Genomic DNA, 13,230 nt, shown 5'->3' on the forward strand with positions numbered 1-13,230 from the left:
TCAGTTATTGCAGTAGTAGTATTGCATAGCAAAGGGATATTTAATTGAGTTCAAAAGGAAATGGAAGACAAAGAGAAACATACAGTATGTATGGGAGCGAGAGACAGAGATGGAGATGAGTGGGCTGGTGGAGGGCTGGTTCTCGTGCATTGCTCGCGTGTGTGTGGGCGCGTGGCAGGGTTCAGAGCATAGAGCTGTCGGCCCTCCTCCTTTCCCTCCTTACTCCTCCCCCCGTTCTCCCCCCGTGCTCCCCCTGCTCCCGACAGAGGACCTCACAGTCAACAGACAGCAGTAACGTTAGGTCGGTCGGTAGACTACACCGGCAGAAGCCCACGGAGGGAGGAAGACATCACCTCACGGTAAGCTAACGGACATTCTCACCGCGAAGACATCTCTCCGACTAGCTTGATTAACGGTTAGCGTTAACCGTTGGTTGTACGTCGACGCTTTTTTGCTGTCTAGTGATGCTGTTTTAGTCAGCGCCGTCCCTTGTTGCTTGTACTTTTGCGATATTGTTCACACCACATCATGGGCTAGGGCGATACAAGAACACACTGGGTTAAGAAATATTTATAATTTAGCCGAAACTCTACTGAGTTGACGGTTTAAATTAAGGGCTCCAACTAGCTATCAGTCGCATTTCCCCCCGGGTCTGTAACGTTAGCGACACCGCTGAATGAATGATAACGTTAATTTAGGAGCCAGTAAATGTATTGTATTTTTTTTAACGGATTTTAACCAGATACCTCTCTCTTTATATGCCTTGTGGCTTGTGTGTGTTTGAGTGTACAAATGTGAGTTTTAAGGCGATTTAAGTTGCCTATGTGCCTCTGTGTTTCTGTAAGACAAAAGTCCCTTTCTGTAATACTGAGTTCCTGCTGTGTATCCTTTGCCCACCGTCCTATGCGCTGATCCACATGCAGCTGACAACACGGTCAAGTCCCGGAGCAGGAGGTCCACTCCCTCCCGGGTGTAAAAATCATTGGTAAAAATAGCCCGGTGTGGCAGCTTAGCCTGGGTCACGGTAATGCGGCACACAAACAAACGCACACTATCAGACACGGTTCCCCATCGGTTTCCTGCATTCACCCATCCAAGAGGGAGATTCCCATCCCGAGTAGATCGCACAAACCCGATCGTGCTCCGTTATCGGATTGTCCCGTTATGTAGGTCAACAGGATGCCACAGAAGTTGTGCATGAAGAAGATGACACCTGTTTGTTTGCCTACTTACCGCATCCTCCGTTTAAACGTGTGACACAGTGAAGATGCCATCAGTTGTAGACTGAACTATAAAGAGTTGCGATTGCGAAGCTTAATTTTGTGTGAAGTAGCCCTTTAACACCAGCACTTGCTACTGTACTGTGTTGAATATATGCAGCCCCCCCCCCCCCCGTCTTGAGGTTTGAGTTCAGCTGCAGAGCGACACAGCTGTCGCACCCACAAGTCACTTTGGTAATAAAGCTGGTGGCTGCTCAAAGGACGGTGTAACCTACATTTCTTCTCATGTGTAGCCTACTTTCTGTTCTTCGCTTGTCTTAAAGTAGATAGTGAAATAATGCTTGCCCTGTTTTATATGACTTAAATATGCAGCAGCAAGGACATAAAATAAAATATGCACAGAAGGGAAATAATTCAGCTGCAAATGTAAAAGGTGCAGGCACACAAGATGCAACAATATATAAAAAAACAAAAAAATGTGTAAGTGAAAACTCAAAATACCCTATATACTGTAAGAGGGAAAGCAGTCCAATTACAGACTCAGGGGCAAAGCCTGTACAGATTATGGATAAACAAGCACTGAATGCTTTGCCTCAAAATTCTCAATTATTTTAAACCAGAGAGACCTGCTCTCTAGTTCTGAGTCTCTTGCTGAATCATTTCCTAATGAGCTCAGAGCTAAGGGAGAAAACATCACAAATCCCCTTTTAAATTCAGCCGCAACCTTAGAGACAAAACACAATCAGCATTTTCAGCACTGATGATTTCTGTTTTCTATTCCTATTCTGTTTGGTTTTCAGGGGATGGAAGGGTGCAAGTAAAAAAGAATCCAGACTAGCAAGTCCTTAGAGATGAGAAAAATTTACAGATAAATGTCTAGAAGTACAGAGGGCAGGATAATAAATCCAAGCATACAAGGTAAAATAGTAGACCTCAGTGTTAAACTGCCACTGATATTTATAGTCCTGGTATTTGAAGATACATTTTTCAGTGGTCTAATTAATTACAAACAGGATTGCACTGGGCTTAAGCACTTAATGCAACTTGGTAGAGCTGACAATGGCCATCTTAAGTAGCTTTTGGATATTTCCCCACTGGCCTGCCTGTATGTCAGTGTTGATGAGCCAGGCAGCTTTTGGCTGGAGAAGAAAGGTGTCCTGGTGAGTAGGTGGTTCTGAGGCTGGAGGCTTCGGGAAGAGCAGCAGATGGATGATGATGTAGCGGGTACTGGCGCTCCCTGCCTCCTGCCGCCATCCGTCACGCGCTAATGATCGTGTCACACCTTCTCCCCAGGCGGCCGGCCGCTTCTGCAGCGCTCAGCTCAAAAACTGGTAGCTCCACTCAAATCCCCTCTCCACAGCCGTCGGCTGAAAAGCCTGGAGACAGACTGTACTGCAAGCCTCTCTATCACTAATTCTTCACTTTCCTCTTTCTCCATCGTCTTCCTTCACCCCTCTTTACCTTTAAAGCCCCTGCAGACTCCTTTCTCATCTCTCTTCATACCCTGCTTCCCTTGCCTCCCATTCATCTTGTTTTCTCTGTAGTGCATCTGCTCCACGTCGTTCTTTTCTTTCCCGCTTATGTCCCTGTTCGCTGGTATTGCTCTCAATTCGCAGCTCGAATACAGTTTAATACCAACATGCTTTCTCTTATTTTATAAACAAAATATCTTTGATTGCATTAATTAAAGGAGATGTGTTGTTTTTCCCTTGCCCCTCCCCTCTGTGAGGTCTAATGTCAGGGTCAGTTACAGTGCAGCACACATGGAGCTGGTCTGTTTGGCACATTAGGGAGTCTCCCAAATTATTATGTCCTAAAGAGTGTTTAGGTGTCTTCCCTAGGTAGGATGCAGAACAAAGCTAAGACAGTGATACAGATCTGTCAAACAGTTCTGCTCTAATACTTTGCAATTATTTTCTTGATTGATCAATTATTCATCTTATCTGTATGTGATAAATGTGAGAAAATATTGAAATATGCTTTTCACGATTTCCTAGATCCCAAGGTGACATCTTTATGTTGGTTATTTTGTCCGACCAACAATCCAAAATGCATATTCTATTTTCTTTTATATAAGTATAGGAAGAGCAGCAACTCTTTACACATGAAAAGCTGGAAATAGGAAATTGTCTAGCATTTTTGCTTTAATTGTGACTGAAATGGAGTTAGTTTTTAATTAACATTAATTGACTAGTTGTTACACATCTAAATAAAACAGAATCACATCTTTTCAATTCATAGAGAGCAGAGCCCCGTTCTATAATCCCTCAACTCAGGGTGGTTTCATATCACATGACTATTTTCTCTGGAAAACCTCCATCAATGCGCTATATCAATACAAACATGCTAACTATAGGGTTATGTTATCACACAGTGATATATAAAGTACAGTATGTTTTAAACCAATTCTAATTGTAAAGTACCACATTGAATTTGATGATGTTCCCATTATAAAATGACCGTATAAAAACATGCAGAGATTTCAGGCGCCTCTCTACCATACTAAGAATATTTTTGCTGGGTGGAATCACTGCTGTCATGTATAGTGTTTCATTGAGGCGGCATTGGGAAGTAAACACCACTTTGGGTGCACATAGACTGACAGAGGTCTTTTTTTAAAAAGTGCTATAATCTCCAGTCGGGTGTTAAATAACCATGTTATGGGACTCTGCATCCTCTGAGCTCGTTATTCTGTCCCAGGTGTTACATGAATAAGTGTCCCCTTGAGGTCTGTGTTACAGCAGAATGTGTCCCCATTGAATGCAGTTGGCCCTTCAGGAAAAGATTGTGGAATGCCACTTCCTCTTGTGTGTGTCTATCTCTTTGGTCTCTGTAATATTCTCACCACTGGGATCAGAGACTCAGCTTGGCATTCTGGGAATATCAATGCTGGCGGATCGGATGATACTCTCCACAGCTGCTGTTTCTAAGAAAAGCTTAAGGACACACTCATGCAAACACACCAGACATGCGTTCAGCTACACACATGTAAATACACATTCAAATACCACATACAACCACATGACTTTATGCTACCTTCACACACATGCACAGGAACACTTACAGTAATACACTTTAAGCAGCAATTAACTGTCAGCCAGGAGAGCATTTGGGAAGCCGAGAGAGGTTAACACACACACAGAGGTTAAACAGACATCCCTGCACTTCAGTGAGGCTCTGGAATTGATGTAACAGTATCACACACACACACACACACACACGCACACGCAAAGCTTAGCTACTTGATGTAATTTCCAGCAGCTATGCTTTTATGCTCTGGCAACTGTTTGATGTGTGTGTGTGACAGTGTGTGTGACAGTGTGTGTGTGTGTGTGTGTGTGTGTGTGTGACAGTGTTTCTGTTGTACAATAACCGCTAACACTGTTTTTTTCTCCTATGTTTTTCGATCTTTTCAGGCCATTTTCCATTGACCAGTAAAGAGCCGGCAGAGAGAGGAAGAGTAGAGAAGTTGGGCACAGGCGGAGAGTATAATTGCATTTCTGGCTGCCCTGTGGGAACATGGGATATATGACCTCATCATTCACCTGTGAGGCTCTCCAGTAATCAACGCCAGATAGGTAGATACAGCATACACACACAGACTCATGCCAATGGAGGCAAAGATATCTTTAAACAGCAGAAACATACTGTATTCAAATGTAGACGTTATGTGGGTAAACACACCGCGTCATGAGTCCATGTTTTGCATCGTTTAGAAGGATGACTGAAGCAGCTGTAGAAAGTACAGATGTCCTCCTAAAACCCTGTGATGTGACGTCATGTGAAGTCATCAGCTGCCCCTCCCCGCCGCCATGTCTGTCCTCCTGCAATCAGAAGGAGGACGAGGAGTGTCACCATGACAGTAAGAAGCTGGTGCAGCAGGTGAGCTACACAAAATGTAGTGTGCCACATTTATAATATACCACATTAAAATTATGCAACCCCCCCCCCCCCCCCTCCCACTACCAGTTCTTACTTTATAACAAATTGTGTCCTCACTCGCAGACAAACTGTAACCAGGTGCAACCAAAGAAAAAAGTTAAGGTAAGCTAAAATAATTCTGCTGCTCATTATTCTTTCTTACTTACTTATCTATTGTATTATACTCTATGAATTTGTTATATTACTTGCTTGTGTGTGTATTTCAGGCCAGAGGAAAGTTAGTGCGGAGTATGGCTGTCTGTGAGGAGTCCTCACCATTTGAAGAAACCCAGGTAACAAACACACACACACACACACACACACACACATACCAGATCATCATCCACCTTCTCATCATTACCATCATCACTCTTTTTTATTTTCTTCTCTCTCAGGCATCTCCAGACGCAAACATCTCATCTAGCTGCCATGATGAGAGAACGTCCTGTAAGGAGGATGAGCAGGAGAACAGCACAGATCCAAAGAAACATTCACTGTCCAAAGGTATGTGTCTGTGTGTGTGTCTGTGTGTATCTGTGTGTGTGTGTGTGTGTGTGTGTGTGATATCTCATAAAAGAGAGACAAGAGAAAGCAAATAAAATGTAATAAAACGGGATTCAGTGCTGCTATTTAGATGTAGTTCTCCCGGGGTGTTTAATATTGCGGTGTAGTTTCTGTATTTTTTATTTTATTGTCTCGTAATACATCCTGCCTGCTTGTGACACTCTCAGAGTCCAGCGTGGAGTACACCGACTCCACCGGCATAGACCTGCACCAGTTTATCATCGACACCCTCAACAGCAACCCCAGAGACCGCATGATGCTGCTTAAACTGGAGCAGGACATGATCGACTTCATCACCAGCAATAGGTGTGTGTGTGTGTGTGTGTGTGTATATGTGTGTGTACATAAAACTTGTATGCATGCTTAATCCTATTAAAGACTGAATACAGTTTATGCTAATTTAAGATATGTTTCCAGCTCATATATTATAATTCTGTCCATACAGCTTATTTAGTGTACTGATCAATATATTGAGCCAGTTATGTTAGTGTGGGTGTGTTTGAGCCACCGGGATAAAATTGGACTTAAGTCAAAAAATACAACCAGTCTCAATCTACCTACCTTCTACAATCTACCTACCTTCTGTCCTATCTCTTTCACCTTGCTTCCTCCCTCCCACTTTCTTTCGTCTCTCTCTCGTTATATACTTGTTTTCCTCTCTGCCTCTATCCTTCCTTTTCCCTTTCACTGTTTTTTTTTACCCTGCCTCTTTCTCTTCTCACATCTCAGCCCCTACAAGAAGTTCCCTCACATGTCGTCCTACCACCGAATGCTGGTCCATCGGGTGGCGGCCTACTTTGGCATGGAGCATAATGTAGACCAGACAGGCAAGTCTGTCATCATCAACAGGACCAGCAGCACACGCATGTAAGCATGCATAATGTGTCTCTGCATGTAAATCCTTGCCTTTTAGCGTTTGTTTTGAAGTAACAGCGGTTGTTACTTGTTTGTCTTCAAGACCGGAGCAGCGTTTTCTAGACGAGGTGCATAAGGACAAGACAGAAGAGATCCACCAGTGGAAAATTATTTTGAAGAGAGACAACAGCTCAGATGACCAGGTCTGTCTGTCCTCCTATCTCTATATTTGCCTGTCTCCGTGGAATTTCCTGTATAATTGACATTGATCGTATCCTATTTTGACCTGTTCTCGTTTCTCTCTCTAAAGACCCGATTTCACCCTTTACGGGAGAAGCAAAGTAAGTCAATGGAGGAGAGAGAGGAGGAATACCAACGAGCACGAGACCGAATCTTTAACCAAGAGGTGAGAGAGAGAGAGAGAGAGAGAGAGAGAGAGAGAGAGAGAGAGAGAGAGAGAGAGAGAGAGAGAGAGAGAGAGAGAGAGAGAGAGAGAGAGAGAGAGAGAGAGAGAGAGAGAGAGAGAGAGACTAATTTCTCCAATGTACTTTTACAGACACTCTGCACCCAGGAGCGCACCCATGCAGAAACCAGGTAACCTTGCCTGCAGTGTATTCTCTCCATGTGCCTTTTCAGCTTTTTATATTCAGATGGGGACATTAATATACTGTGTGTGTGTGTGTGGTGTGCAGGGCTGTGGAGGAGTACAATCCATATGCTGAGACCCAGAGGAGAAGGCAGCTCTTCAGGTAGAGCTCTATCTGCCCAGATGCGTAGTCATTTATCATCTTAATCTGGTCAGCCTGGCTGCAACATAACTGTTCAGAATCTGCAGTGGAAACAAAATAAAGACCTAGATTTGGGGGTGGGGGAGGGGTCTGTATCAGGGTTAAGGATTCTTGAAAATCTTTTACATTGTGAATGAAAATAACTGAAGAAAAGTTTATATTTTTATTTATCTCAGTGAATGTATTCATGGCCTTCATTATGTGTGGTATATGAGCAAGTGTGGAAGCTGTTTTTGTCCCCCATTCACATAAATGGCATGCCTCTCATGCAGTAATAAGGTTGTAGGATAATTCTGGATGTGCCTCACAGGGGGAGCCGTGACAGCTCAGGCTCCAGCTGGACAGGCAGCAGCAGGCAGAGTAGCACTGAGACTGACTGTCGCTATAGCAACGACCCCCGACCTTGGAGCAGCACAGACTCTGATTCCTCCTACCAATGGACGGGTCCCGCCCAGAAACCCGGCCAAGCTGCTAACCACAGCTGGGACGCACGTGGTTCAGGTGTGTTTTTTGAACCTTGCATCAAGAATAACACTGAGAGAAGTTTTATCACTTCTTTGTCACACCTAAAGGTGTAAATTAAGTCATCGTGGGTGAGGCACTTCACTCCTCTCTATCTGTGTGTGCAAGCACACTTATTAGCAGATATCATCACTGCACCTCACTTGGGAAAATCACTGTTTATAAATTATATCTGTTCTTTATTCAGCAGCATCTAATTAACAAAAAGCGGTGGAAGTTCTGTGTATCTTAATCCACGAAACCTTCACACCATAGCTGTAAATTTTCACACAACACCTTCAGTCTTCTTCGCATATTCAAGAAAAATACGTCATTGCTAAGGGCTGCACCCAGTATATTTGTAGCACAGGCAGGGCTTGAGTGTTAAGTTTCTTATCAAATTAAGATGTTTAAACGTGAATTTGTTACGTGCCGTTTATTTTATCATGTCTACTTTCTCTTCCACTTTTCACTCTCTCTGTCTCAGGCTCGATCGCTCTTTTCCGACTGCAAACCACTTGCCCCTCCTCTCCTCCCATCATAGATGAGCAGCCTTCTAACTGTGCCTACATCATGGAGAACGGGATTCCGCCGGGAAGCATATTAGTGAACCCACATACTGGTAAATAACACTCCAGTAACACCAGTAGCCAGTAGGATCACATACACGACAAATACACATTTATCATACTCAACTTTTTGACCTCTTTAGGGCAGCCTTTCCTGAACCCCGATGGAACCCCTGCTGTGTACAACCCTCCGGACAGTCTGCAGCCAATAAGGAGCCAGACTCAGCTGCAAAGCCCTCCCTCTCAGCACCAACAGCAGCAGGTAGCATGCACACACACACACACACACACACACACACACACACACACACACACACACACACACACACACAGCAGGATTGTTTGACATGTTCAGACTGACATGCATACATGTTGCTTCTTATGTCTTTATCTCTATCCCATATGTGTGTCTCTCAGGTGGTTCAGTACTCATCTGTCTCTTACACAGCTCCACAGATGTTGCCTGTCAGTCCCTCACAGCCATACACCACAGTATGTATCGTTGTATAGTCTGACAAGTGCTGCACACAAGTGTGTTTACAGTATGTCTGTATGTTTATGGGCGTCCAAATGCGTGTGTTGACCTCCTTTCTCCTAACCAACAGATTGAAGATCTTTCCTCGCAGTTCGCTCATGTGAGCTGTCAGTCGGCGGGTGAAGCCCCGCCCCTCTACCCTCCCAGTCAGGGTTACATCTATGCAGCTCCTCCTCCTCCCCCTCCCAACCCCCCCAGCTACTGCCAGCCTTCACCTCAGGTACGGATACACATGCACTTTGTATTTTTCCCTCTTTTTTTTTGTGATTAACTACTTTTTTTATTTTTCATTTTTTAACGAAATACAAAACATACAACTAACAACATGAATACCCAAATAATAATCAAGAAAAATGACACAGTAACTACAATATTCAAAACCATTCAACAGAATAGTAACAAAAAAGACAATAAGCCATAAACCAAATAAACATATGTATGAATGACAACACCATAAGCCCATCATACACATCTCTCCCCAGCACAAAGCTTCTTAGGAGCCCTCCAGAAAGTTCAGATGCTTTCCCCATTTTCTCGTATAGACTTCCAATCTGGCAAACCGTTTATATGACATTTTTTTAAACGCCGCCACCCTAGCCATCTCACAAGCCTAGTCCTGGATTGATGGCACCCCTTCATTCTTCCCCCTAAAATAATCTGTCTGGCTATCATTAAACTAGTCTGGACCCAGCTTCTTATGTGCTTATCCATCCCTTTTAGGATTGACCCATCTCCCAGAACAAATAATCTTGGGCTGAATGAAAGCTGGGTCCCTGCAATCCGACATAGGTTATCCTGTATTCTGGTCCAAAATTCCTGGACCTTATCACAAGACCATAGGACATGAAGTAATTGGCCGTCCTCTGTCTTACATTTCCAACAATTTGGACCCATTCTAAACAATCTGGAGGAAGTCCAATAGAAACAACGCATAATCTTGAACTGAATAAGGCGCACCCTCACATCGCGTGACATAGTTTTAATATTCCTACAGATTCTGTCCCATTCCTCATCATCAAGTGTAATACTCAGATCCCTTTCCCGTGTCTTTTTGAGGGCTGTCCAAGCTCCGTCCCCCAGGTTCTGCATAAGCATAGAATAATACCTAGAAGCCTCATGACCTTTTCCATATTTCAACAACACTTTATCTAAACATTCTGGTGTCTTTGGGGCTGAAGAACTGGATCCAAAAATCCCCACTAACAGATGGCGAAGTTGCAAACATCTAAAAGATTGAGACCTGGGGATTCCAAATTGCGGTCATGTCACTTTTTTTATTACTGCAAGTACATGAAACAATCATTTTATTTTTATTTAAGATGTATTAAATATTGCTGTTTTAAGAAAACAATATGTATAAATTCTGCATTGATAAGCTTAAATTCTGGTTATACAATCATTTAGTGACTTTAAATTGATTTAGCCATTTCAAAGAAGAGTTTAAGGTAAATAATAGTAAGTATAAAGCTAGTATTTTTCATATTATTTTCCAATAGTTGCCTGTGTATTACTACAACCAGTACCCTACCTCAGCTCAGCACCCATGCAGGCCTCTCTCACCTAGCCAGCACATCCACAGCCAAGCAGCGCAACCAACAGGTATGTCCCTGTGTGTGTGTGTGTGTGTGTGTGTGTGTGTGTGTGTGTGTGTGTGTGTGTGTGTGTGTGTGTGTGTGTGTGTGTGTGTGTGTGTGTGTGTGTGTGTGTGTGTGTGTGTGTGTGTGTGCGCGCGCGTGTGTGTGTGAGAGATGCAGGCCGTGGCAGTAGAGGAGGGGGCCGTTACACTGTCAGAGATGTAGTCTGAGGGTCTCACAGTGAACCGGTCTCTTTTCCTGCTGCTTCTATTCAACGCAACGACAAAGGCCGATGAGACGCACATTTCAACACTGTCATGTATTAGAATTTTTTAAAAATATTGTTGAGCAAATGTATTAAAAACAGCTGCAAACTGTCCGTAAACACCTTTTAGGCATCAGTGGCCGTTAACAAAATAAACAGAAATTAATTCTATAAGATTTATTGTAGAAGACTCAAAGCGGCAACATCAGAAGTAATGACTCCATCAGCAGGACTGCATGAATGATGGAAAAGAAATCTGTATTTCCCATGCAGTGGTTTTTGTTGCTGTTATTATTTAATATTGCCAAGAAATATTCAAATGTAAATACTGAATTAATAAATTAAAAAGGAACTAACCAAATCCACCACTAACACTATAAATTATACATGATTTGTGTCAGTCTAAATAATAATAAAAAATAGAGAAGTACTTACACAGCCAGAAAATAATGAATTCATTTGGAAGACACAATTTCTGGAGTATTTCCCATCTCTTTGTTTTTTAATGGTTTGTTAATTATCTTCTCTTTTTTTTCTTATTTGTTCTTAAATAACTGCAAAACTCACTTCTAAATTAACCTATTGCTAAACAAGTTGCATTGATGAAATATGTTGAAAATAATCTCTTTTAAAACTGTGTGTTTGCAGCAGGTTACGCTCCTGCTGTGGGTGTGCAGCAGTCTTCACACACCCAGGGCCAGGCTGTGCTGGGGACCTACTCACCAATGGCCCCTCATCAGCGTAGCATAGTTCAGGTAAACACAGAGCACCCGAAGGTCTCGTTCTGCGACAGCCTCCAACAACTCAGCCCCCAATAGAGGCGTTTAGCATTTCAGAAAGTGCTTGTGTTTGCAAGTTCTTCACTCCAACTTTACTTTCTTTTTTCTGCAGGGAGGTGTTTCAGTCTCCTATCCCCAAAGTAAAGTTGTGACAGGAGTTGGTGGGGAGGCGGGCTACTGCTGCGTGGTGCCCCCACCCTCCCACCACGGCAGCTGCCATCCTCCCAGCTGCACCAACCTCAGTGCCCCGGCCTGGAGCGCACAGTACTGATGATGTCTCGACGGATGGAGCGCTGATACTTGAGTTCTTGAGTGAACCTAGATGCGTACACACATATTCTTAACACACACTCCCTCACCTACACCTATCTTCCTCCTGACAATGCCCACAGGGTACTCCGTTCACACTCATAACAAGCATGTGCACACTCACACACACGCACACAACATACACCCACTCACATACAGAAATGTACCACTGTACCAAAGCTTAATAGTATATATCAGAGCTGCTGTATTGAATGCATAATTTATATACACAAATGGAGTTTTATATTGATATTAAATTATATATTGTGTTCCAAGAAAATGCACTGTGTGAATAGAATAAAGTGCTGTGGCTGGATTGATGATGTCACATTTCTATATCATCCTGGCTCTTTGTTTCCTGCAATGTTAACGATGATGATGCTAATGCAAGTGGATGCAGGCGTGGCGAGATACATACGCCAGGAAATAAAGTACATTATATGAGGATATACAGTACTTTCTGTTCACAACAGTATCACATGATAATCAAAGTGATGTGTGTGCTGTAGGTGCGGAGATATGTGTTGTTAACCACTGAGTTCATAAAACGGAGATGAATGTCATTGCCTTAGCAAGTGAAAGATTTTGCATTAACATGGTTGATCATTAAGGGCATTTAGTTTTAGGGAATCGTATTGGGAGACCAAGATGCTCACACAGTAAGAGTTTTCATACAGTTGAGCAATAATGTTCAGGTTTTCACACTTGAAAACAAGTAAATCTGGAAAATGGTTGCAAATTATACAAAAAGAGACTATTGTCAGTTACCATATTCCATCAAACTACTGAAAGATTCTCACTGAGACTTTAGCGCCCCCTCCTGCTCAAAGACTCAACACACTGTTCTCATGTAAAACAGTACAGGTCTCTTTTTTTTTTTTTACCACTTGTTCTTCTTGCTCTTCAGACTGTACAGCTCAAAGGGAGGCAACTAACAATCGTTTCCATTACTGATGAATCTGCAGTATTTTTCATAATTAACTGATTAATCATCCAGCAAATTTTAACATTTGAGAAGCTGGAATCAAATTTGGGGATTTTTACAAAATTGCCTAAACAATTAACTTCACGTTGATTGACTAATAATCATTACGATGCTATTTCTACCCATGGGAGAATGATGTACATTAAATAGGCTTTTTTTTTTTTTTTTTACAGCAGACATTTTAACTTGTCATAGCAGGAAAAGCACCAGTGTTAGTAAAAACATCGGCTCTGTTGTGTTCAAGTGTCCCAGTAAGCCATGCCAGTGAGACAGTGAGGCAGCATGCACTTTACTAACACCCTGAATCTGAAGCAGCTAAATGGAATCCAGCCATCATTAATTTATTTACGCCTATGATTTTTCTG

At 42.7% G+C, this 13,230-nt stretch overlaps 1 protein-coding gene across 3 annotated transcripts; it reads left to right on the plus strand.

The window, feature by feature from the left end:
- Positions 1 to 266: 266 nt before the first annotated feature.
- arpp21 (cAMP-regulated phosphoprotein, 21) lies at positions 267 to 12,327 on the plus strand. Of its 3 annotated transcripts, none has more exons than XM_031323176.2 (20): positions 267 to 359; positions 4,637 to 4,798; positions 4,937 to 5,102; positions 5,226 to 5,264; positions 5,369 to 5,434; positions 5,537 to 5,645; positions 5,873 to 6,011; positions 6,435 to 6,572; positions 6,664 to 6,763; positions 6,871 to 6,966; positions 7,117 to 7,154; positions 7,253 to 7,309; positions 7,659 to 7,849; positions 8,337 to 8,471; positions 8,562 to 8,680; positions 8,836 to 8,910; positions 9,024 to 9,173; positions 10,450 to 10,552; positions 11,441 to 11,547; positions 11,684 to 12,327. In XM_031323176.2, the coding sequence occupies exons 3-20, from the start codon at positions 4,941 to 4,943 to the stop codon at positions 11,840 to 11,842; spliced, it is 1,983 nt and encodes a 660-aa protein (XP_031179036.1). In that variant the 5' UTR covers positions 267 to 359; positions 4,637 to 4,798; positions 4,937 to 4,940; the 3' UTR covers positions 11,843 to 12,327. The 3 variants fall into 3 exon arrangements, with proteins under 3 accessions (XP_031179036.1, XP_031179038.1, XP_031179040.1); XM_031323178.2 differs by having other exon boundaries at positions 11,444 to 11,547; XM_031323180.2 differs by lacking the exon at positions 10,450 to 10,552.
- The last annotated feature ends 903 nt before the right edge of the window (positions 12,328 to 13,230 follow it).

The sequence above is a fragment of the Sander lucioperca genome, chromosome 16, assembly GCF_008315115.2.
Source record: "Sander lucioperca isolate FBNREF2018 chromosome 16, SLUC_FBN_1.2, whole genome shotgun sequence".
Taxonomy (NCBI): Eukaryota; Metazoa; Chordata; class Actinopteri; order Perciformes; family Percidae; genus Sander; species Sander lucioperca.